Here is a 25,989-nt window from a genome sequence, read left to right on the forward strand (position 1 = left end):
GCAGACACAGCTGCTGTGCCTTTTAGATAGCAAGAAGCTGAAGCAGCACAGTAGGTTTAATCTCTCATAATGTTCTTTTTTTATGTGTATGTACATATATGTATATATATATATATATATAAACTTATCACCATGTTAAAACAGAGAGCTCTTGGCCCCCCTCAAATGAAGTGTCACTTACAGATAGCGGCTTTGAAAGGAGCAAGGAATGAACATCGGGATTCTAAGAGCTTCCATCTTCCCCCCCTTTCCTGTTTAAGGTGCTCTGCAAAGCCCTTGGAGAAGAGTCAAAGTCAAAGCAAGTCCTGGCACTGGATGTGTCACTAGGGGTGGCTCTTGATAAAGGCCATGGCAACTCCAATCCAAACGCAGCTCAGTGCTGAAATGGTGCCCTGGTGTCTCTGCATTAGCAGACCTGTTTAATCCAGCACCTACCTGAATAATATGAAACCGAGAGAGAGAGAGAGAGAGAGAGAGAGAGAGAGCGCACTTCGTTTTACCAGAGGAGGGAGATGTTGGCTTGGGGAGAGAAAGTGAAGGAACTTGTAGAAGTGAGAAGGCATCCGGCTGAAGACAGGACGCTATTTCAGCTGCTTGTTTTGTTCTCCTGAGCTACTGCACAATATATAGCACCATATGGTCTGGATGACTGATACCTTTGGGTCTCTTTATGGTGATACACACACACACACACACACACACACACACACACAGTGGTACCTCGGGTTAAGAACTTAATTCGTTCTGGAGGTCTGTTCTTAACCTGAAACTGTTCTTAACCTGAGGTACCATTTTAGCTAATGGGGCCTCCCACTGCCACCGCGCGATTTCTGTTCTCATCCTGAAGCAAAGTTCTTAACCTGAGGTACTATTTCTGGGTTAGCAGAGTCTGTAACCTGAAGCGTCTGTAACCCGAGGTACCACGTGTGTGTGTGTGTGTGTGTGTGTGTGTGTATCACCATATTCTTTATGGTGTGTGTGTGAGAGAGATCTATCTCTATCTCTATCTCTATCTCTATCATCTATCATCCATCATCTATCACCTATCATCTATCGTCTATCACCTATCACCTCTCTCTCACCATAAAGAAAGAGACCCAAAGATGTCAGTCATCCAGACCATACAGTGACACACCAGGTGTGAAGCACTCAGGACTTCTTAAAAATCAATTGACTTTAGCAACGTGGGTGAAAGGGAGATAGCATCTGAAAAACATGTGTCAGCATTTTACTGCATTCACCTGTGCTTCAGTACAGCAAGACCAAATAGATACCAGCAGAGTTTTCACACAAGACACTGGGGTTTTGTTCTCACAATTCCTGCAAGCAGTGCTTTAAGAACCCAGTTTAATTTATGGTAGCCCAATTATTGTGACATGGCTGCAGATCTCACTGCATTTTGTGGAAATGCTATATTAAGCTATACCCTTGATTGTTGGTTAATGAATCTTGAGTATTCTTGCAAATATTAATCATAGAATCATAGAATCATAGAGTTGGAAGAGACCACAAGGGCCATCAAGTCCAACCCCCTGCCAAGCAGGAAACACCATCAGAGCACTCCTGACATATGGTTGTCAAGCCTCTGCTTAAAGACCTCCAAAGAAGGAGACTCCACCACACTCCTTGGCAGCAAATTCCACTGTTGAACAGCTCTTACTGTCAGGAAGTTCTTCCTAATGTTTAGGTGGAATCTTCTTTCTTGTAGTTTGGATCCATTGCTCCATGTCCGCTTCTCTGGAGCAGCAGAAAACAACCTTTCTCCCTCCTCTATGTGACATGCTTTTATATATTTGAACATGGCTATCATATCACCCCTTAACCTCCTCTTCTCCAGGCTAAACATGCCCAGCTCCCTTAGCCGTTCCTCATAAGGCATCGTTTCCAGGCCTTTGACCATTTTGGTTGCCCTCCTCTGGACACCTTCCAGTTTGTCAGTGTCCTTCTTGAACTGTGGTGCCCAGAACTGGACACAGTACTCCAGGTGAGGTCTGACCAGAGCAGAATACAGTGGCACTATTACTTCCCTTGATCTAGATGCTATACTCCTATTGATGCAGCCCAGAATTGCATTGGCTTTTTTAGGTGCCGCGTCACACTGTTGGCTCATGTCAAGTTTGTGGTCAACCAAGACTCCTAGATCCTTTTCACATGTACTGCTCTCAAGCCAGGTGTCACCCATCTTGTATTTGTGCCTCTCATTTTTTTTGCCCAAGTGCAATACTTTACATTTCTCCCTGTTAAAATTCATCTTGTTTGTTTTTGCCCAGTTCTCTAATCTGTCAAGGTCGTTTTGAAGTGTGATCCTGTCCTCTGGGGTGTTAGCCACCCCTCCCAGTTTGGTGTCATCTGCAAATTTGATCAGGATGCCCTTTAGTCCATCATCCAATTAATAATTATCTGAATCCCCAATCCATACTCTGGAGCAGCCTTTCTCAACCTGCGAGTCCCCAGATGTTGTTGAACTACAACTCCCACCACCCATAGCTAGCAAGGCCAGAGCTCAGGGATGATGGGAGTTGTAGTCCCACAACATCTGGGTGGAGTGTCTTGGCAAAGTGGGAGAAGTCAATTCTTTCATTTCTCTAGTCTAGGCCAAGGAAGTAGCCAACCTTCCTCAGTAGGTGGGGCTGCCAAATTTCAAAGAACCATATACAAAATAAATGACTTCCTTATAATCAAACAGAAATCTGTACAGTATAATCCAGTTGCCAAGCCCCAATTATCTTTGTGTATTTTAGTGTCTGTAACACTAAATTTGCTGGTGTGGGGGAGAAGTGTTGTCATGGCTGGAGGAGGACAGAGAAGAATCTGGTTGTAAAACAGCCTGATTACAAGGGATTTGACTAATAGGATGAAAGTAACACAGGGTAGCATCAACAGAAGTTAACTGAGACCCAAATAAACTACAACATAAATAAGCTTAAAATGCTGTATTTCCCTGGCAGATTGCAGCCTGCCGCTTTTTAAAAGGAAAGAGTGTTCCTCTTTTAAAAAAATGTTAAAATGAAATGTTAAAATAAAATGGGAAGAAGCTGAATGAATGTATGCAAACCTGAATAATGCCTGAATGACTAAAACAAACTTCTGAATCTGCCTGGCCAGGCAGCATCCTCTCAAGTACTGTCTCCTTTAATCGGTTATTGCAAATAGAAAATTCACCCAGCACAAACAGTATAGACTCAGTATTGCTCTCTCAATGACTTATATAAAGAATGCGATACTATAATATTTACAATATCTAGGTTTAAACTGCAAGGACAGGTATGGCATACTCTTGAACATTCCTTGCTAAAACAACTGAATGCATCAGAATTAAATGCAAGTCCTTAAAATAACAAGGTTATCATTTTTTTAATGCAAAGGAAATTCTCAAACAATGGTGCTGTTTCATAAACCGATGTGGTCGCTCGTTCCATCTGAAGGGATACATCATACAATCTCTGCTTCAAAGGCCTTTTTTAAAGCAAACTTCCTCCCCATAGTTTTTACGTACAGTTCAGAAAAGCCTAATGTCACTGCTAAGGAGGAAGGAAGCATTTTTCCAAAAGTGATTGTCCATTTACTCAAAGGCTACCTGAACAGAACAGCAAGACGCACTAAAAAAGCTTTTTTAGCCAGAAGTTTAACATCATTTCATATGTCACTGTTTATATTCTATATTGCTAATTTAGCTCTGTGCAAATCAGAAAAGACCAATAATGGAAATATCACCAGGAAAGAATGTATAGATTTGTCTTGGAGTACAAGGGCCTTAAAGCCTCAGAGGCCGACTCAAAATTAGAACTTTTCACATTCTGTTGCAGAGATTATATTGACTCACTGAGAGTGGTACTGTTCTCTTCAAAGCAATTAGCATCCATTGGGTTTTACAGCCATTCTCTTTCATTCATACTTTTATGTTTTCAGCAAATGGTTACATCATGCATTTATTACTACAGCTGTTAGAATACATTTTTGGATTGCTGTTATCTTTAGTTTTTAAGAAATGTGTCGTTTGTTTTATCTTCCACTGCATTTCCAACCGAGTATCTATATATCTGTATCAATACACGCACATGCGAACCCAACCTCAGCACAATGCACACAGCCGACAAAAATATGAAAGTCCACACCACAATAAATCAGTTACAGCGAGCCTGCTCATGTTTACTCAAACATATGCAACTATGTATGGACACTGCAAACAGGGAAGTGGGTACAAATTGAAACTGCTTCTCTGAAACTGTGGCAAGTCGCAGTTAGGCAAAACAAGTCAGGTACTGGCATCATGATTCTCATTTACCCCCTGCTGGAACTAATGACAGCTTTTCCAGAAGGCAATTTCAATCAGGAAAGGGTTAGAAAATGCCTTTCTCCCCAGCGCCACAGATTTGGTCCAAAATCAAAGTTCCCTGCAGCTTTAAGTTAAAACAAGGTTGAGAAGTCTGATCATGGGTGCACTCAGTGCTTTTTTTCTGGAGGTACCCAGGGGTATAAAGGTAAAAGTAAAGGGACCCCTGACCATTAGGTCCAGTCATGACCAACTCTGGGGTTGCGGCGCTCATCTCGCTTTATTGGCCAAGTGAGCCGGCGTACAGCTTCCGGGTCATGTGGCCAGCATGACTAAAGCTGATTCTGGCGAACCAGAGCAGCACACGGAAACGCTGTTTACCTTCCCGCCGGAGCAGTACCTATTTATCTACTTGCACTGGTGTGCTTTTGAACTGCTAGGTTGGCAGGAGCAGGGACCGAGCAACGGGAGCTCACCCCGTTGCGGGGATTCAAACCGCCAACCTTCTGATCGGCAAATCCTAGGCTCTGTGGTTTAACCCACAGCGCCACCCACGTCCCCACCCAGGGGTATGCATACCCCTAAACATTTTGTGAATCTAAGTTTGGCCTCATTGAGGGGCAGCATTTCGATATGAGTAGGAAAATGAGAGTACCCCTAAACATCGTCATCATCATCATTATTAAAAGCACTGGGTGTTTGCCCTGTTATTGAAACACAACTGGCCATTTTCATTGGGCATACATAGCAAAGGCTACTGAAATTTCCACTGGGCTATCAGAAACTTTTCCTCTGCATGCTCCAAAAATTCTTTAAGATGAAAATAAAGGCTCTTGGTTCATACGAAATGAGCGGATATCTAATCAGACTGCATCATTGAACAGCATCAACTAGCAGTCCAGTGCCTGGCCTGTTTTTATTTTTAGAGGAATTATGGTATTGCCTCCTTGATTACTGTAAATGAACAGAGAGGGCTGTAACAAAATACTTTGATAGTTGGAAATCTCTTTCTAGCCTCAAAGTGCACACCCTTCAGAGCTGGGGGAGGAGGAAAGGCGGGGGGGGGGAGACAGCCTGGGGCTACTGTGGCAATCTAATCTTTAAAGCAGTGGTGAGGAAATTGTGCCCCCTCCAACGACATTATTGGAGTCCCAACTCCCATCATCGCCAGCACGGTGATGAGGAATGATGGGAGTTGTGATCCCAGAGCTTCTGGAGGGCTACAGTTTCCCCTGTAAGTGGGAGCCTCATAACTTTCCTAACTCGGAGTGCTTACGACACATCATTTGGATATTTGCGATAACATTAGACAGAAGTCTAAAGGCAGCATCCACGTAATGATGCCCTCTAGGCTGAGCAGTAGAGCTTCCCACCACCTCTCCTTTTCCCACGATGAAGGAACCAGCGCAGCCTTTCAGCCAACGCTATCCACAATGGTGGTAGTTCAACCGGTTTAGTTAAGTTGCAAAACCAGCGTTACTACTACTGCTGCTACTGCAGGAGCCACATGATGGATCAGCTCTAAATATGCTTTTTGTCACTTGGTTTCCAAAGGGGGGGGGGAGTGTAACAGTCTACACGGAATTGTTTTTACTTCTTTAGTTGTTTTTAAAAAGAGAGGCATAGTTGGAACAATTCGCATATGGCAATGATGAAAAGCCTTTTTGTGGCCTAAACACTGGAGAAATTGTTCCTCCTTATATAGCTTTGCCAGAGCCGTGGCGAATTTGCGTTAGCTGCTACGTAAATCGCCAAGAGGGCAGCTGTGACTTGCGACCTTTGGAGGAGGAGGAGAAAGGGAGAGCGTCTTTGCATCTTGCTAGCGGGCGTTCTGTCCCGCTAGCATATCATGTACCTAGATGGAATTATACAAGAATGATAATAGGAGTATTTTTAGCAGGCAATAAAGTCTTGAAAAACAACAGTCGGATGGAGGAAAAGGAAATATACCATACACTTGATTTATACTGCAACTAAAAAATTTGGTCTAAAACAAAACAAAAAAATATTATCTTAATATGTGAAAGCTAGGGTTCCCCCCACCCACCTACCCATTGCTTGCATCCCAGCCAGGGCCGGATTAAGGCTTGATGAGGCCCTAAGCTACTGAAGGTAATGGGGCCCTTTATATGTCCAGCTGTCCTTTGTCAACATCAAATTGTCACTGGTTTTTGTGTTGAATATATGCTACATGGTAATTTATGGACTTAATAGGTATCTAAAGCCATTTACACATAACAGAATACTGTATGTATTTTATCAAAGTAATTTTTGAACTGAAATACAATTAAGAAGAAGTATATCAATTGTTGTTTAGTCGTTTAGTCGTGTCCGACTCTTCATGACCCCATGGACCAGAGCAAGTATATTAATAGTGAAATAATTATTAAGTTCTAACTTAAAATGATTGGAAGCCCATTACTTACATCATAGGAGCCTACACAACACAAAACACTGTTGCTGCATGTAGTGGGGCTTTTATTTGTTTTTTATCTTATATTTTGGAAATGTACATCCAGTTTTTCCCCCCTTTAAACTTTTTTTTGGGGGGGGGCCAAGAGAGTGGGGCCCTAAACTATAGCTTGTTTAGCTTATATGTAAATCCGGCACTGATCCCAGCCTGTGGGAGGGAATTCAATGTACAGTGCTGCTTTTCATGTGGAAGCTCCTGATGACTTAGAGAGTTCCCATGCATGCCAAGAAATGGATGCCTCCAGGAACGCCCAGCCCTGGTGAGATATTTATGCCTGCGTCAGATATTCCTAGGGGCATCTTCTGGTGGTAGTGTGATAAAGAGTATTATGCATTACACTGAAATACAAAAAAGGGGGAGGGGGATAGCATCAAAATAACTCAAAAGAGTGACCTTCAAAAAAAAAATGTTAAGAAAAAGCTTCAGGTCCTAATGCATTTTGATAAAAGTTATCCTGACAAAAGATTTTTAACTTCTGAGAGAGAGCCAGAGCGGTGTAGTGGTTAAGAGCGGTGGACTCGTAATCTGGTGAACCGGGTTCGCGTCTCTGCTCCTCCACATGCAGCTGCTGGGTGACCTTGGGCTAGTCACGCTTCTCTGAAGTCTCTCAGCCCCACTCACCTCACAGAGTGTTTGTTGTGGGGGAGGAAGGGAAAGGAGAATGTTAGCCGCTTTGAGACTCCTTAGGGTAGTGATAAAGCGGGATATCAAATCCAAACTTCTCCTCCTCTTCTTCTTCTTGTTCTTCTTCTTGTTCTTCTTCTTCTTCAATGGGTACTACTGAAGTATTTATGTTCATGTGACACTTTACCTCCCCTCTACAGAAAGGTCACTGAGCAAAAGTCTTGGTAAGATCATGGACAAGGCTGTAGGCTCAGTGATATCTGTTCTGCATGCAGGAGGTACCGGGTTCGATCTTTGCTATAGGCAGGTAAGGCTGGGAAAGAGCCCTGGCTGAAACCCTGGAGAGCCTTCAATAGTCAGTGTAGACAATACTGAGTTAGATGGACCAATGGTCTAATTTGGTATATTCTAAGAATTAATTCAAATGCTTGTGAAAAGGACTAAATTATCAGAGCTGTGTACATGGGGAGGGAGCACATGTCTGAAGGCATCTTCTTGTCCATGAGGAGAGGAAATGGCTAGGCACATTCATGTCTCACTAAGCCACTGTTTAGAGCATGGGTAGGCAAACTAAGGCCAGGGGCCAGATCAGGCCCAATCGCCTTCTAAATCCGGCCCGCGGACAGTCCGGGAATCAGCATGTTTTTACATGAGTAGATTGTGTCCTTTTATTTAAAATGCATCTCTGGGTTATTTGTGAGGTATAGGAATTCGTTCTCCCCCCCCCCCCAAAAAAAAAGAAATATAGTCCAGCCCCCCACAAGGTCTGAGTGACAGTGGACCAGCCCTCTGCTGAAAAAGTTTGCTGACCCCTGGTTTAGAGTGATGTCTGAATGCGAGCAAAGACCTTAAAGTTAAGACATGGAATACAATGCCGCCAGCAGACAACTCCTTTGATTGAACAAATCTTACAGTATAATATATATATATTAATAGACTTCTACATATTTTTCTGTCTTTTAAAACTTATCTTTAAGTTTTAACGTTTTTAATTATTTTTGCTGCATTACTGAAGCAAGAATCATAGCACAAAATTCAGAGAAGTTCTGGAGTCTCTCACACTATGTTCCACACATGAGTTTGGGGTGTGCTTCACTTTGATATGTGAAATAAATTAAATCCTTGCGTATCCATTATGCCTTTCCATGAAATGCTGCTCAATATGGCTAATGGTAAAATGTCAAACATTCAAAACATGCCGATGTGAATCAATATTCAAGGAAATCTAACTTAATTAAAGAGAGGTCTCTAATGTCACCCCGTTTTCCTATTCTATTTTATACAAACCTTAGGAGTCCACTTTTCCACATGAGCATTATTAATGACTGTACGTAAATTGCATTTTGGCTGATTCTGCTTTTCCTTTAGACTCCCTCCACTGGAAAAAATACTACACCTGTGATTTTTGCCATTTATATATAGAATGGGAAGATGGATAATACACCTGCATTAACAATGCAAGTGACTCTGGCATAAGATGTTTCAGCAATTATTAGAAATATTTATTTCAGAAATAGGAGGTTCTGATTTTCCTAATCACATCCTCAAGATTTTTGTTCTGGGTAATCTATTTGGAAACGGCCATATTAATCATTTAGTTCTTGTGGAGAATCAACAAGTCCAAGATCAAATATTGCATATATGTAAGGTAAATATAAGAACCAGAAGGTGAAATGTAGTATTATTGTGGTTATAACTGGGTAACAAGTGAGAGGTGAAACGGTTATCTCTAATTATAAACTTAACTGTTACTTTATATGGAAGTCTTTGCGTGGGCAGCCTGCTGTCACTAAAGTTGCTACTTAATAAGGAAAAACTTATAGGTCTTAGTTGTTCACAGGTAAGTCCTTGTCAATTTACGTTTATACAAGATGTTTATACAGTCAAGTTCTGATAGGCCAGACAATGAACATTCTGTTAGCTCTCACTGGCACATAAATATAGGCCAATACACTGGCAGATACAGTTGTACCTTGGAAGTCGAACAGAATCCATTCCGGAAGTCTGTTTGACTTCCAGAACATTCAGAAACCAAAGCGCTGCTGCAGGAAGCTCCTGCAGCCAATCGGAAGCCACGGAAGCCCCGTTGGACATGTGGGTGCCAAAGAGCATTCGAAAAGCAGAACACTCACTTCTGGGTTTGTGGTGTTCGGGAGCCAAAACGTCCGAGTACCAAGACGTTCAGGATCCAAGGTAAGAGTGAATAGAGGAGGTAGAAGGCCTTTGCTCAGGGTCCTCTGACTAATTCCTCCCATGACTCATTCCTTGTTGTAGATGGGCCTCATAGACTCATTTTATAATCTTGGCTATATGTAACTGCATCACTGTTTTTAATTTTGCTTTTTAACACTAGATACATTCCCGGTATAGTTCTGTTATTGTTTGCATGGTTATGTGGTTAGTTTGTACATACGTTCATGATAAATTGCTACAAAATTATAAATAAATAAATAAATTGACACTCCCAACTGCCACGGAATAACAAAGCTAATCATAAGGTAAATCAATTTGTTGGACATCTGCTTTATTAATGCACACATACTAACACCCATCATTTTTTAATTATGGCATTTAGCAGTAACTAAAGCTCTCTGGGCAATATGTGAAAAGGATCTAGGGATCTTAGTACAGTGGTACCTTGGGTTACATACGCTTCAGGTTACAGACGCTTCAGGTTACAGACTCCGCTAACCCAGAAATAGTGCTTCAGATTAAGAACATTGCTTCAGGATGAGAACAGAAATTGTGCTCCGGCGGCGCGGCAGCAGCAGGAGGCCCCATTAGCTAAAGTGGTGCTTCAGGTTAAGAACAGTTTCAGTTTAGGAACGGACCTCCGGAACAAATTAAGTATTTAACCTGAAGTACCACTGTAGACCACAGGCTTAACCTGACTACACAGTGTGATGCAGCAGCAAAAAAAGCTAATACTATTCTAGGTTGCATCCAGATCGCACCGCTCTATTTTGCTATTTGAGTACTGCGTCCAGTTCTGGGCACCACAAGTTAAGGATATCAACAAGCCAGAATGTGTACAGAGGAGGGCGTCCAAGAATATAAAAGATCTGGAAACCAAGCCTTATGAGGAACGATTGAGGGAACTGGGTATGTTTAGCCTGGAAAAGAGGAGACTGAGAGGAGATATGATAGCCATCTTCAAGTATGTCAAGGAATGTCACATGGAAGATGGACTCAAACCAATGGATACAAGCAGTGCTTTTTTTCTGGGGGGGACGCAGGGGTATGTATACCCCTAAACATTTTGTGAATCTTAGTTTGGCCTCACTGAGGGGCAGTATTTCAATATGAGTAGGAAAATGAGAGCACCCCTAAACATATTTTTAGGGGAAAAGCACTGGATACAAGTTATAAGAAAGGAGATTCTGACTAAACACCAGGAAGAACTGTCTGATGGTAAGAGCTTTCTGACAGTGAAATGGACTTTCTCAGAAGGTGGGGGAGTCTCCTTTCATGGAGGTTTCTAAGCAGGCCATCTGTACTGGATGCCTAGCTGAGATTCCAGCATTGAAGGGTTGGACTAGATGACCCTCAGGATCCCTTCCAACTCTACAATTCTGTGATTCTATGAATCAATTAAAAACTCATTCAAAACCACCATTCCCAAAAATCATACATCAACTACAGCAGAATAATCCTATAAAACAATAAACCGTATCAAAACAGAGATTAACACACAAAGTCAGCAACAATGGTATGTTTTAAAACATAACCTAACATCCCGTATTGATTCAGTATTTGATGAGTGTTTGGGTGGTTCTGTTAGTCTTCAGGGTGTCATGCTTGGACAAGTATTAACTGAAACTCAAACATCTGGAAGCATTAGATGTTACACCACTTGCAAAATAAATAGTTATTAATTTCTATTTAAATCAAGCTTGCTGAAGTTTTAGATTTCCTCGGAAGATAGCTTGTGCCAAAAGAAGTTGGTAGGGAGTGCAAACTAATAATCTTATGGAACAAGAGATGCTCTCTTGCAATTGTTTTTATTCATTACTTTACACCCATGCAATCTGCAACTCCCTTAGGGCAAGTAACATTCCACTTTCTCTGCTAGCTCTGTTCCTTTACCGCAAGTTACCTGCAGCAGACTATCCCCTGTTACTATAGTCACTGCAATTTCTCATTTACCAATCCTTTAAAGACCTGGTGTGATTTAAAAGGAGATGCACAGCTGTTAAAGGGCTATCTACACTATTTTTTACTAATTGTTTTATCTACCAATCTTTCGGGGAGCAAGAATAGGGAATACAACAGAGGGGATTGGCAGGGCGAGGGAGAATCCCATGGTTCTGCATTGCAATTTATGAAACATAGCATCTCTGACAGGGGCGCCATCGCACCCTCAGGATTGTGGGTGCCCACCACTGCAACGCGGACGTGCGATGTCACACACACAAACATACACAGGCTTGCACAGTAATGTATAATAATAATAATAATAATTTTTATTTATACCCCGCCCTCCCCAGCCAAGGCCGGGCTCAGGGCGGCTAACAAGCAATAATAAAAACAAGTTGAATGAATACAACTTAAAAACAAGATTAAAATACAACATTAAAATACTGAAACATTAAAATATTAAGATGCAGCCTCATCACAGGAGGAGAAAGGAAAAAGAAAGAGGGGGAGGGAATCAAATTGGCTCCAAGCCAAAGGCCAGGTGGAACAACTCTGTCTTACAGGCCCTGCGGAAAGAAATCAGATCCTGCAGGGCCCTGGTCTCATGACGCAGAGCGTTCCACCAGGCCGGAGCCAGTGTTGAAAAGGCCCTGGCTCTGGTTGAATGTATAGCCATGTGCACATGACGTCACACATCCGCGTTGCGGCAGCAGTGACTCCTCTTCCTCCTATCCACAGCCAGCAAGGCCCCCTTTTCCGTGGAGAGGAGCTCTGCCTCTGAGCCACACCCCACAGAAACTGGCTGAACTGCTTCTTTCTCAGATGCCGCACCACTGTCATCTGCTAGCTTTTTTCATTGACTTTGTGGATGCCCAACCCCACAATTATATTATTGTGGGTGCCCAAGCACTCACGGCCCCCTGGAGTTGGCTCCTATGATCTACGGTAACAGATACGGTGAAGGGAGTCCAGTGGAAGCTGGGAAGGAAAGATGAGGCAGCAGAAGAGATTGGCAGAGTTTAAGGGGCCAATATCCCTCTCATACAAGTTCCAGGCACTAGTGCTGATTTTAAAGGAACAGTAATACCCAGTGCTGTGAAGAAATTGCTATTAGTGCCGCAGGTAATCTATCACAAGTGCAAATTTTATGGGTTTGTTTTTATGCTCCATAATACAGTGCTTCTTGAAGCAACACAGAACTAATGTCACTTAATACTGAACTGTGTTTAATACTAACATAAATGGTTTGAGTTAGAGGTGAGCAGCAAGGTAGATGTGATAAACAAGTTTGACGATGGCACCTAATTGTGGTTAAAACAAAATGGATTGTGAGGTGCTACAAGCTATAATAATAATAATAATAATAATAATAATAATAATAATTTTTTATTTATACCCTGCCCTCCCCAGCCAAGGCCGGGGAGCAAGTGTAAACTAATGCACTTTAGGGCAAAAAACCCCACCCCACCCTAATTTAATAGATATACTTAATGGGTTACCAACTAACGGTGTCTGGGATTGTAGTGGATAATCAATGAAGATGCTGTGAAAATGGCAAATCCCATCTTAAGACTCATTAGGAATGGGGTCAAAATTAAAACTGCCAATATCATAATGCCATTACACAAATCTGTGGTGCAAAGCATTGTTAGAGGCAGTAAGCCTCTGAATACCATTTGCTGCAAACTTCCCGGGCCATATGCCATAGTGGTTTAACAATCAATACTTCTTCCCAGAGAACTCTGGAAATTGTGGCTGTGTAAGGGGAACAAGCATTTCCTAACTCTTCTCAGCACACTTAACAGACTATCGCAGGCTTCCTCGGCCCTCCAGATGTTTTGAGACTTCAATTTCCATCATCCCTGATCACTGGTCCTGCTAGCTAGGGATCATAGGATTTGTAGGCCAAAAACATCTGGAGTGCTGAGGTGGAGGAAGCCTGAACTATAGCTTCCAGAAATGTTCAAGGGAAGCAGACTCTTAAAGTGGCGTCATAGTGCTTTAAATGTATAGTGCGAATGTGGCCTCAGCATCAGCTGGTAAAAAAAAGAAAGAAAATAAAGCCCTGAATACACACATAATATTTAGCGAGTGGATTAACATGTCATTAGCACATCCCATAGCTGTGAATTAACATTCAGATGTTTAGGAATCTTTCTTTGAGATTCCTCAGTCCCTGTTCCACATCCTGTTCAAACACGTACTGTTGCCAAAGTTAACTTTGACCGAGTCAGCTTTATGAAAATTAAAACATGTTCCTTAGAGGAAAACAAGCAAATTAAAAAATTCTACAGCACGGACTCCTGTTTCTAGTAATGGTGGAGGTTAGTTTGTTCAGCCTGTGCCATCCCTGTGCATTTTAAGCTGTTTTGCAGAAATATGGGGAAATGAAAACATTTCTGCTACTATCCCACCGAAATCTACCTTTCTGTGATTTAAGTCCCTCAGATGTAGTCCTGTCCTTGGGCGCAACAGATATTTTATTTTACTTTTGTTCCCTTATATGTAGCAGACCTCCGCTTACCATTTTCCATTCTGCAGGTGAAACATAGCCAGTTATATCATTCTATTTACTTATGTAATAATGTTTCTTCGCCTCTTGCATTTGAAAAGTAATCCACATGGGACGTTGCCAGTGCATGGATCACTGTGGACAAACTCTCCCTGCCCAGGAAAGGGCATGGTTGGTGCACCAGCCACAGGTGGTAACTGGCATTCTTGCAAACAAGGCCATTTATGCCTCAAGTGGCATCTTATTTATCCCTTCAATTTGGGTTGATCCTAACGGCAAGATATTCTTTTTAACTGCTAAAGGGAATAAACCAAACCCACACATCAATATTTTTTCATACATACAAGGGCAAATGTATACATACAAACTTTTGTTTCTAAACAGATGTTTCATATGTTTGCAGAAATACTTTTTCCTGTGTGGTAGTGAAACTTTCTACCGGTGTCCTCAATAAAGCACAAACTACCTATTTGTTAGGGATGAGAATTATTATTATTTTCTTACAAAGCACTGTGGGCCCTGAGCTAACATTTCAGGGTAGGGGCAATGCAAAATACAGGTGGTGCCACATTTTCTTTCTCTCTCTCTCTCTCTCTCTCTCTCTCTCTCTCTCTCTCACACACACACACACACACACACACACACACATATACACAGAGGCCCAGGCACCCAACATCTACAGCACTAGAAGTTTTCCCCCATACCTCATTTCCAAAGGAAGGTGATCTCAGCCAATGGAAATCTCAGCATATGGGGAGAGAGGCATGAATTCTTCCCCATTCAGCTGCATCTCCACAAAGACTGCCTCCCCAAGAGGTGATTTTTGGAAGGAAGTTGCAGTACATGAGGTGGGGAGAGTTAACCCTCCACCCCCTTATGTGTTGTGATTCCTCTCCCCCCCCCCCCCCACAAATTCTCCCTTCTATAGCAATTAGGCTTGAAAAAAGGTCCATCATCTAGTCTTCCGGACGATAGCTTCATAGAATCTGGTGGATCTTACTTATTTCATCGACCTGTAAGTAGCACAGATTTGCCATCACAAACATTGCCATTAACCAGCTGCCAGATCTATTGAAAAAAAATCCTCCCATGCATAGGAAAGCACAAACACAAAATACAGAATGCTGGGATATAAAGGAAAGGCCTGCTTTAAGGATTGCTGCTCTAATTTCCAAACTCGGTATACAACTCTTTCCTAACTTACCCTGAGAAGCCATTCTTTGAATCCAGCAAGGAAGCCTTCACTCTGACCCTGTGGTTCTGTTTCCAATGGCCCAATTCCAGCATCTGCACTGTAAAGTCTCACTAAGCACTAGCTTCCACTAACTGTCTGCTCTCACTCCTACTGCCCACCCCTTAACCTCTGTTACTATAAGAGAGAACTTCTGCAAAACGAAAATAGATGACTAATGCATGCTGCTTTACAACCACAACAAAAAAACTCAGAAAACTCAGTGCTAGTAATTGTCCTTCATTCTTACAATTAGCAGACCCTCCAAGTGTCCCTGTTTTCCAGGGACGTCCCTGATTTAAAGAAGCCATCCTGGTTTCTGATTTTATCCCAGAATGTCCCACTTTTCCTTAAGATGTCCCTATTTTTGTTGGAGAAACGCTGGAGGGTATGGAGTTATTCAACCCCTGAGCCATCTGAAGCAATCCTGTATAGGGGAGGTTTTAAAAAAATTGTTTAATGTTTTATTATGTTTTTTATATATGTTGGAAACCGTCCAGAGTACCTGGGGCAACCCAGTAAGATGTGTGGGGTATAAATAGTAAAATTATCATTATGGAATGGGACGTCCCTATTTTTGTGGGAGAAATGTTGGAGGGTATGAATCAGACCTCAAAATATTCTTTTCAAAAGCACAAAGCCTTATCTATTTGATCCTTGGCCAAAGAAAGACTCGGAAACCCATATTAACAAAATAGTAAACCACATCATATTTTTCAAAATGCCATTTCAGCTTTGGTGCATCGTTCTGTAATGCAAAATATCAGGTGTGCAAGTATGATTTTTTAAAAAAAACTAATTCAATATACTGTTTTTACCATTTTAAAAGCAGAGGTAATGCAGTGCAAACGTCTTCCTGTAAAAGGACCTAACTACTTTCCTCCAATCCTACTTAATACAATTTCCCTCCCCCCCCGCTGCCCCCCCCCAATAAGCCGTCTATAAGACAGCAGTGCTTGCATATACCATACTGCTTGGTTTGCATCCTGGAAGTGTTTGAAAATAAGCAGATCATCATTGGACATTTATCCGCTCCAGCTGCAACAAAACATGTCTCTCCCATATAGCCACAGCAGGTGCTACAACCTTTCAACAGTTTGACTTCACCCCCAATGGCGGACTCCTCCACTGTCTCCTGAGTCAGATGGATGCCAACACATCTAACCATACATAACTCATAAAAGTATCACTAATATCTGTAGAGAAACACAGGCTTAATATTTCCTGTTTGATTCACAGCTTTAACTTTTGTGAATTTTTTGTGCTTGTTTCAGGTTGCAAACGCACCCACGTTTTTAGCAGAATTTTGAAATAATTTCTGCTGCTTGCCATGCATCCACACTCAGTGACCACAAATTGCTCTTTAAAGTCCCCCAATGCTGGAAAAGCAAAAATAAGTAAGAATTTGGGGATTTGTCACAATAATGTTTTAAAGGAAACATGCCATCTGTATGCATAAACTGTTCCCACCCCTGATTTTGACCACAACCTAATTGAAGAAGAGGGATGTGCTTTTAACAAAAGTGGCTCTGCTTCCTGATGTGTTATAGGAAGAATGGAGGGGGAAATGCAGAAAAGGAACGGCTCTCTAAACATCTGTGTGTGTTCAAAGTGATGGATGAAATGAGAATGTAAGGATGAGAGACACTGGAAAACCATGAGCAAAGCTCTCTTCACACAAAAGCAGAGTGTGATTCATGCAGCGCGACAGACTTTTCAGTAAATGCACTCTGATTGTCCAGTTACGATAATTTGCAGCAATGTGGCTTATAAGTCTAAAGTTTAAATGCTTGCCCAGGATGCTACCTCAGGTCTGTTCTAGAGAGCTCGCCTCTTCGAGAGGAAACCTGTAATGAGGCCATACTGAAGTCCTGGTTCGCCATACCAAACAAAAAACAGGCATGGCTGCTTCAGATGAAGAAGTAGAATGGTTTTTTGGAAGATGAACATATCCAATTTAAAAAACATTTTTTCTTTTATTTTCCACCAACCTGACTATTGATTCCCCTAGGTGCCTGGCTAGCCTGCTGCTGTTGTACTTGAACTCCCATATGCCAAATGGGGAGGGGGCAGGCAGAATTGTAGTCCTATCAAATCTGGAGGACACCGCTTTGGCTACCTTTGCCATGGGTGATTTTAAAGGTGATTTCGACTGCGTCAGACCAACACGGCTACCTACCTGAATTTAAAGGTCATGATCATTGTTACCATGCTTACGAGGCACTGGGGTGGGGTGGGGCTATCTCCTAAACAGGAGGGGATCTCTGGAGGGTAGAAATTGAACCAAAGGCTTCAAGTAACAAGAAAGGAGGTTTAGACTAAACATCAGGTAAACCTTTCTGACAATAAGAGCTGTTTGACAGTGGAATGGATTCCCTCGGAAAGTGGTGGACTTTCCTTCATTGGAAGTTCTTCAGCAGAGGTTGGGCGGTCATCTGTCATGGATGCTTTAGCTGAGATTCCTGCCTTGCAGGGGGTTGGAATGGATGCCCTATCAACCATGCAATTCCATGATTCTACAAAAAAGCATTTCCCTCCACCCCAAGCACTCTCAAAAAGTTGGCTGATCACCAAGGGCAATAGTATATACCAGGCATGTCCAACAGGTAGATCACGATCTACTGGTAAAGGCAAAGGTAAAGGGCACCCCTGACCGTTAAGTCCAGTCACGGACGACTCTGGGGTTGCAGCGCTCATCTCACTTTACTGGCCGAGGGAGCTGGCGTACAGTTTCCGGGTCATGTGGCCAGTATGACTAAGCCGCTTCTGGCGAACCATAGCAGCACACAGAAATGCCGTTTACCTTCCCGCCAGAGCGGTACCTATTTATCTACTTGCACTTTGACGTGCTTTCGAACTGCTAGGTTGGCAGGAGCAGGGACTGAACAACAAGAGCTCCTGGTAAATCTCAGGTCCTTCAGCGATCTCCACACCCCCAAGAAAGAAGCTCAACAACTTTGGTCAATGCAACGACAATGGGTAGATCACTGCCAGTTTTTTTTATAGTGTGAGTAGATTGCAGTCTATTGGGAGTTGGACGTCCCTGGTATATACTATTATTAAGATCCTTAATTCTTGTGAAACAAAAGACTTGGCTTCATTTAGTTTCAGGTGTTCATGATTAATTTCCCATTAAACTACACATTAGATGCAAAGATGTACAATGGCAGCTCCACAGCCCTTTTTACTATCAGGGAAACGGCTTTAGAATGGGATGGTTGGAAGAAGAGAAGTAGGTGGAGAAATGGACTAACATGTTCTCAAGTTCCCAGCCACTTCCTTACACAGAGGCTTTTCCAAGAGTAAAGTGTCCATTAAGCAACTCTTAGATGTATTTACATATAACATGTAGCACAATCCAATCCATTAAAAACCTGTCCTTTTTGCATACAGCATTTAATTATAAAAAGGAAAGCATGCATTGGAACTAGGTAATAGCTTCTAAAGTAGGCATGGATGAACCAGCCTGTCTCCAATCTATGTATCACTTTCACATGTCTTCACCGTTAAGTCCATCCCAACCCTTTTCCTACATATATGTGTGTGTTTGTGCGTGTGTATTTAATCTGCACAAAGATATCACTCTGAATTTAAAGATGCATGTCAATCTCAACACATGCATTTCTAAATGCACTTTGAGCCATGTCAGAGCATTCACACCACAAAGCTCTGGTCTGCATTATATCGGTTTATATCAGGATTCACATTCTTCATGCATATTCTAAGCTTATGCAGAAATGAATGTTCTACCTCCTTGTTATATAAAAAATGATTAATCTAGGCTCAAACCAGGGCTTAAATGTGTCCCAAAGTTCATTTGATGATCAGATCCTGAGTTTATTTTGGGAAAGTGGTTATACTGAGAGATCCTCTGACCCAACGCCCACATTAAGATTAAGGGCCAAGGCTTCCAGAATATGGCTCCAATAAATGCTACTGCCATGTTTCAATTTTTGTAATTTTTAGGGAAAGAAAAAAAGAAAACGAAAACTCTAAGCATGGCTCAAGTATATCATTCATACGGATTTCATACTTCCAAGCCAGGGAGAGAACTTACTAGCCTCCAATATAGGTAAACATCCCCAAATGCCAGAAACATCACCACACAACTGAACTGCCTCAGTCCTTAAAAGTGGCAAAGCTGACTCTTTAACCAAAGCCCTCTTTAAATAAAACATTATTTTTTTAAAAAAAGGAATAGCTAATGTACTTGGAAAGTGCTGTATCGTTGTGTAAACAGATTTAGAACCCTCTCCTACGACAGAGACACTTTTGCACCTTCCACATAAATAGGAAAAGCTAGTAATTAATCCGTTCCGTGAGTCTCTTCGTCTTGCGGTTTTTTCGTCTTGCGAAGCACGGCTTTTAGCGGCTTAGCGGCTATTAACGGCTTAGCAGCTTAGCGGCTTAGCGGCTATTAACGGCTTAGCAGCTTTAAGAAAAGGAAACAAACTCGCAAGAACTCACAAGACGTTTCGTCTTGCAAAGCAAGCCCATAGGGAAATTCGTCTTGCGGAACGACTCAAAAAACGCAAAACCCTTTCGTCTAGCGAGTTTTTCGTCTTGCGAGGCATTCATCTTGCGGGGCACCACTGTAATTGCAGCTTTGGTGCTGTAAGAAAAAAAAGTGATGATTAAATGAACAGGACAACCTGCATGCACAGAAGCTCCAAGTTTTGAGGCTGCAGTGTCTAGATCAGGCATAGGCAAACACGGCCCTCCAGATGTTTTGGGACTACAACTCCCATCATCCCTAGCTAACAGGGATGATGGGAGTTGTAGTCCCAAAACATCTGGAGGGCAGAGTTTGCCTGTGCCTGGTCTAGATCAGCGTGTTTCAGAACTTCTGTGCTCGTTGGATAAGCTGATCCACTTACAAACCCCTGGTGTTCTTCTATCCATCAATTTCACAGAACTGCCTCTTCCCGCCAACACATACCTTCCAAATTATGAGAATCCTTAAATCCTACATACTTTACAAAGCGTGCAAAAGCAAATAAGTTCTGCTACATGAACCAAAGCACATAAAATGTCCCAAACAGTTACCATTTTGTTTTGTGCATGGCATGTTTGGTTCACAGGATTTTGGATTTTTATTTTTTTTAAACAGACTTGGCTGTTCCAACACAGAACATGATATTTTGAATCAGCTGTTGGTGCTAGCCAAAGGAAGCATCCGCTAGCTAAGAATGAATAAAATAGTATTGTATGTGGAAAATAACCAGAACATAAGCAATTTTATAGGCTCTAAGGAAAAAAACAAAACCCTGATGTGCTCAACATTCTTAAGTGCAAGCATTTCCAGCAAAATATAAATGTTTGATGTTGTGTCATTTTAAAAGGAGAGTTTAAAAGCAATTGCACTATAAGTATGCCTAACACTGATTCATTATCTGCCCATTTTGTTACTCATACTATCTGTACAGGATCACTGTGGAAAGCGTTTGCTTCTAAAAACAGAACAAGTTAACAGCAAGGATGCGGTCAGATTACATGCAACTCAAAATAAAGGGAGGAAAAGGAATATTTTGCTCATGGCTCACATCAGAAATCTGTCATGGGCTGGAGAGACAATATGTACGAATTTGCATTTTTGGTTTAGTTTACCATTTTATTTTATTTTTGATAACCCAAACTTAAGGTTTGGTTTATAAATATTTCCCCCCATAAATACAGCAGATATCTGACAATAATTGGTGAACATGCTGCCATCATATGTGGTGGCCTATGGAGGCACGCTTGATTGTCTCTCGAGACAGATTGATGCCAACAACCACTAGGTGATAGAAAGAAGAAACCTCCCATTTTTGCAGTCCCGTCAGGCATCAAAAACAGGAGGCTTACTGAGCCCCTCACAAACTGCAATATTGCATATAAATATGTGTATATTGGGAGCAATTGACACTAAAATGCTGAAGAATTTTTATGGGGATTTTTTTTTAAGGTAAACTGATATGGCAATGTGGAGAACTGAATTTAAGACTGGAAAAATGAGAGATTGAGAGAAACTGAAATGGACAGATTTGCCCATCTCTGTGCACAGAGGAAATAAGGCATAGGGATGTAAAAGGCAGAAGTGATTCAGCAATAAAGTGGGGGAACTCCATTCATGAGAAACTATGAAATAGAAGAGAAAGCCAGTACTAAGAAGTGGACTTGAAAGGGCAATAACAGTGCAATGCGGCTGGCCATGAAGGTCATGAAGTCCAAAACATAAATGTGTTTCAAATTAAGTGAACAATACTTGAGTCTACAGGCTTTAAATGGTCATTCACTTTCTCAACTCCTTCCTACAACAGAGAGTTATTCACTAAAATTATGAGGCCTACAGAACATTTCCGCCACATTACCACTGTTTGTACCAAGACATATTTAGGCAACCACTTAAGGAGAAGGAGACAGAGAGCTGGAAAATGCATTACAGTGGTACCTTGGTTCTCAAACTTAACCCGTTCCAGAAGTCCGTTCCAAAACCAAAGTGTTCCAAAACCAAAGTGCACTTTCCCACAGAAAGTAATGCAAAATGGATTAATCCATTCCAGACTTTTAAAAACAACCCCTAAAACAGGAATTTAACATGAATTTTACTATCTAACAAGGCCATTGATCCATAAAATGAAAGCAATAAACAATGTACTGAAATCACACAGTCAATCAATCAGTAGCTGAACTAGGTTCCACACAGTCACAAAACCAAACAAAAAAGCCGCGAAAACAAAACCACAAAATAAATAGCAAAAACAGACAGACCTCAGTGTAACACTCAAAACGGAAGGGTGGCACTCAAAACGGAGCACGTATGGCTTCCGAAAAAGGTTCACAAACCGGAACACTTACTTCTGGGTTTGCAGTGTTTGGGTTCCAAGTTGTTTGAGTACCAAGGCGTTTGAGAACCAAATTACCACTGTACAAGTTACTCAGCTTAGCACAAAGCTTGAACCCAATCAGATCAGAATTACGCAACAGGAACCAAGCTCAAAATCTGTTTTTCCAGATTATTTGCCAGCATGATAAAGGTACAACAAACACACACGCCCCATTCAACCCATAAACTTTGCTGCTACGTATTACGCAAGCATTTGAGGATGCATTTGTTGGCATGTGGCCAATAAGGACCCCTTTCTGGAGTCAACCTGGCCTCCTATCTAATGCTGGTCCTGCTACCTCATTATTCCCATCAATGGCCCCTTCAGGCAACAGCACCACATGGCACAGTTGTCTGATTCTGTCACCACTCATTCAACCCAGCCCCCTCCTCCCCACAGACATGTTTACCTGGCTATAAGATCATAAAAGCAATACACAAGCATGCTGGATCAAGGTCGATGGTCCATAGAGTCCAGCATCCTTCTTCTTACAGTGGCCGAACAGGTGGCTACGGCAAGCATGCAATAGTGCTCTGCCCTTCCCAGCAACTGGCATTCAGAACCACAATGGAGGTAGAATGTAGCCACCAGGTTTAGAAGCCACAGAATACCTCCCTGAATTTGTCTACTCCTCTTTGAAAGCCATCCAAGTTGGCGGCTATTGTTGTCTCTCGTGGGAATACGCACTGTGTGAATAAGTACTTTTCTTCCGCCTGTCCTGGATCTCCCAATATCCCAGCTTCATTGAATGTCCCCAATTTCTAATGTTATGAGACGGGGGACGGGGGGACTTTTTCCTATTCATACCATGCATAATTTTACATATACCTTTCTCGCGTTGCTTCATACTTGCCTTTTCTCCAAGCTGAAAAGTCTCAAATGTGATAACCTTTCCTCAAAGGGGAGTTGGCTCCATCCCTTTGGCCAATTTGATTGCCCTTTTCCAACTCCACAATATCCTTTTCAAAGGTGTGGCAACCAGAACTGTACACGGTATTCTAAGTGAATCATAGAATCATAGAGTTGGAAGAGACCACAAGGGCCATCGAGTCCAACCCCCTGCCAAGCAGGAACACCATCAGAGCACTCCTGACATATGGTTGTCAAGCCTCTGCTTAAAGACCTCCAAAGAAGGAGACTCCACCACACTCCTTGGCAGCAAATTCCACTGTAGTGTTCTCTGTAGCCAGCGGCATTTATCATGCATGCTGAGATCATAGGTGGCTCCATTCCCTGAAGGGCTACCGCCATGTTAGTTTTCCTAAGACGCAGTGCCTGATACACTGCATACTGGGGAATCTACCATGGCAGGTGTCTGCCTCAGACAGAGCCAAGCTCATAATAACAAGCACTGCCCCCCATAGAACCACATCAGTGGGGAGAAGGCATCTGGTGGTGGAGGCAGCAATAGAAGCGCAATACCATACTGCAACTCTGATAGGTGCAAGGATCCCAATGGCCGTGGGGCAGCACCTCCAGGGTGGGCCCTTCCAAGCCCCTGGTGCCTGAGAGATATCCCAGTCATTCCAGTGCAAAGCACCAGTCCTGCATGGTCTTACTTTTTCCTTAGGATTTATAGGTCAGGTGTTGGAGGACAGGGCAGGTGAACAAATTTGATTTCTTAGGCAGCAGCAGATCATGCTAACAATTCATTTCATATTTTTATTTAATTTATTTTATCACAATGCATTGTTCATTTTAACGTGATCTTACAATTTTTTCGTTTCTTCTTTGTTTTTAAAACTTCTGTGGGAGTCCTTTTGAGGAATGAAGAGTAAGACACCCCATAAACATGAACTACAAAGGAAGAAAGGAAGTCTCAGGTCAGTAGCTTCCACGATAATCTCACTGTTGAGAAATTCCTTCTAGCGACAGACCTCCTTGTCAGGGGAAGAAGAAAAAAATTGAATGCACCAAGGTGGAATGGTGGAAGGTACTTAACCCACTTCAGTTTCTCTTTCAGAATGCAGCATGAGCTTGCACATCGACGTATTTGCAAAACTCGTGGAAATACCCCACTTCCCCTCTGGAGCACAAACTGTTTCTTCATCTGACCCAGACTTTAAATAACCGCAACTTCTGTGGCTTTCACAAAATAACACTTCAGAAAAAGGCTTCTGTCTGAAGCCTTACAGGTGTGTAAATATACATGCATAGAACTCCCTCGGCGGACGATACAAAAACCCATTGACCGGGATTACATGCAAGTGTAGGGCCAACTCCACAGTAACGCCAATCATGCATTGACTGAGGCTATGGCTGAAACATGCATCAAAATCTAGGTGAGAGGTTTGTGCAAGCCCCTTTACGTGTTTATACTAACCTCTTCATTATGACTTATGTTGTTCCCCCCAAAGGCTCAAGGCCTAGGACAATAGTTGCCATGGCGCCCTTGTGGGATTTGCCAGTTGGTCAGGGGTACCACAGGGAGGTCCTCCTTCTCTCAACATCTGTGTGAAGCTCAACAACTGTGGTGGTTTTCTAAGCACAACAACTTTGGGGGTGTCAGGAATTTTACTTTTGGAAATATGGCAAGCCTAGTAGTATCAGAGGAGTCCAGAGGAGAATGCTTGTTATGCTTTAGGATTACAGCTACCAGAGTTTAGGCCTTGTATGTAATAATACACAGTGGTACCTTGGTTTACAACCATAATCCGTTCCGGAGGTCCGGTTGTAAACCAAAACAGGTTGTAACCCAAGGCACGCTTTCACCAATGGGGCCTCCCCCCCAAAATTGGTTGTAATCCCCAAAACATGGGTTGTAATCCAAAAACACACTTCCTGGTTTGACGTGGTTGAAATCAAAACAATTGTAATCCAAAGCGGTTGCAAACCAAGGTACCACTGTATTTCCATAGGTTCCAGGTGGAGTTCTGGCAATCACCAGTAAAAATAAAAAATTCCACAATTGATTGAGGGGGTGAAAACCCTTGAAGATGGGGGAACGCATGCCGTTCAGCACCTGCCATTTACAAATGAAGAGAAGTGCATTGGGATGGGGGGTTATGGGGCAGCAACGGAGGAAGCTGTGTAAACTGGAGAATTTCACCAGCATCTCAAGTAAATGCCTAGAGTCAGGGCCGCCACACGACATTTTGGCCCCTGAGGCGAACCACAAAATGGTGCCCCCATCCCCTTTCAGAGACGGAGGTGTGATTGAAGATCTACATCTGGAACAAGAGGGGAATAAAAATCTACATTGGGATCTGCTGTCCCTGTGGATCCTGCCGCCTTGAGGTGGTTGCCTCTCCTGGCTCATGGGTGGGCCAGTCCTGCCTAGAGTTCAAAAGATACCTGGAACATCTTCAAGGCACACATACATACAAAAGCAAAAAAAAAAAGGCATCCGACAGAGGCTTTAAAAATACATATAGGGCACTTTGATGTAGGCATCGGCGGTTTCAGAAAACACAATTTCTAAAGAGTTCCATGAAAAATCTAGCACACAAGTGCAATTCATAACAGCACACAAGTCCCTGCTCGCTTGATTCCATGGTCTTTTCCATTCACAAAGAGGCACCACAGTATTTTGAAGCGCAAATAATCAAATTCTGATTTGACATTTCAAAACATTAGAAAAATAGGCCTAGCAAATGGTTTAGGAAACTGCCTCCCAAAATTAGTTTCACCCTTTTTGGAACGGGTGGGGAAATGAAAGGGAGGGCCAGCCCTGCAGTCACAAGAAAATAAAGAGTTCCATTCATGCTACAAACCACATAAAACCGACAGCACTTGTTATCAAAGACGCCAGAATTTCAAAGCCATTTGTTTATTATTTAGGAGACTGCAACTTATAGGTGCTTTAAGGTCTGCACTCCCTATTGTTGTTGGGGTTTTGTTTTTTGTTGTTGTTTTTTGCACAAATCAAGCCGC

The 25,989-nt window shown here is 42.3% G+C and overlaps 1 protein-coding gene across 6 annotated transcripts in view; it reads right to left on the bottom strand.

Moving 5' to 3' along the window:
* MITF (melanocyte inducing transcription factor) overlaps positions 1–25,989 on the bottom strand; it is a 139,298-nt gene that overhangs the window by 67,064 nt on the left and 46,245 nt on the right. For 2 of the 6 annotated variants that reach the window (XM_080995797.1, XM_080995795.1), the window contains exon 1: positions 182–329. The exons of 3 other annotated variants lie outside the window; for them this stretch is intronic. In XM_080995797.1, coding sequence (XP_080851923.1) covers positions 182–237 — 56 coding nt within the window. In that variant the 5' untranslated portion in view covers positions 238–329. Of the gene's footprint in view, positions 1–181; positions 330–25,989 lie in introns of those variants that run through there. One more of the 6 variants, XM_080995796.1, reaches the window with a different exon arrangement.

The sequence above is a fragment of the Podarcis pityusensis genome, assembly GCF_964106645.2.
Source record: "Podarcis pityusensis genome assembly, chromosome: 2".
NCBI classification, from domain to species: Eukaryota; Metazoa; Chordata; class Lepidosauria; order Squamata; family Lacertidae; genus Podarcis; species Podarcis pityusensis.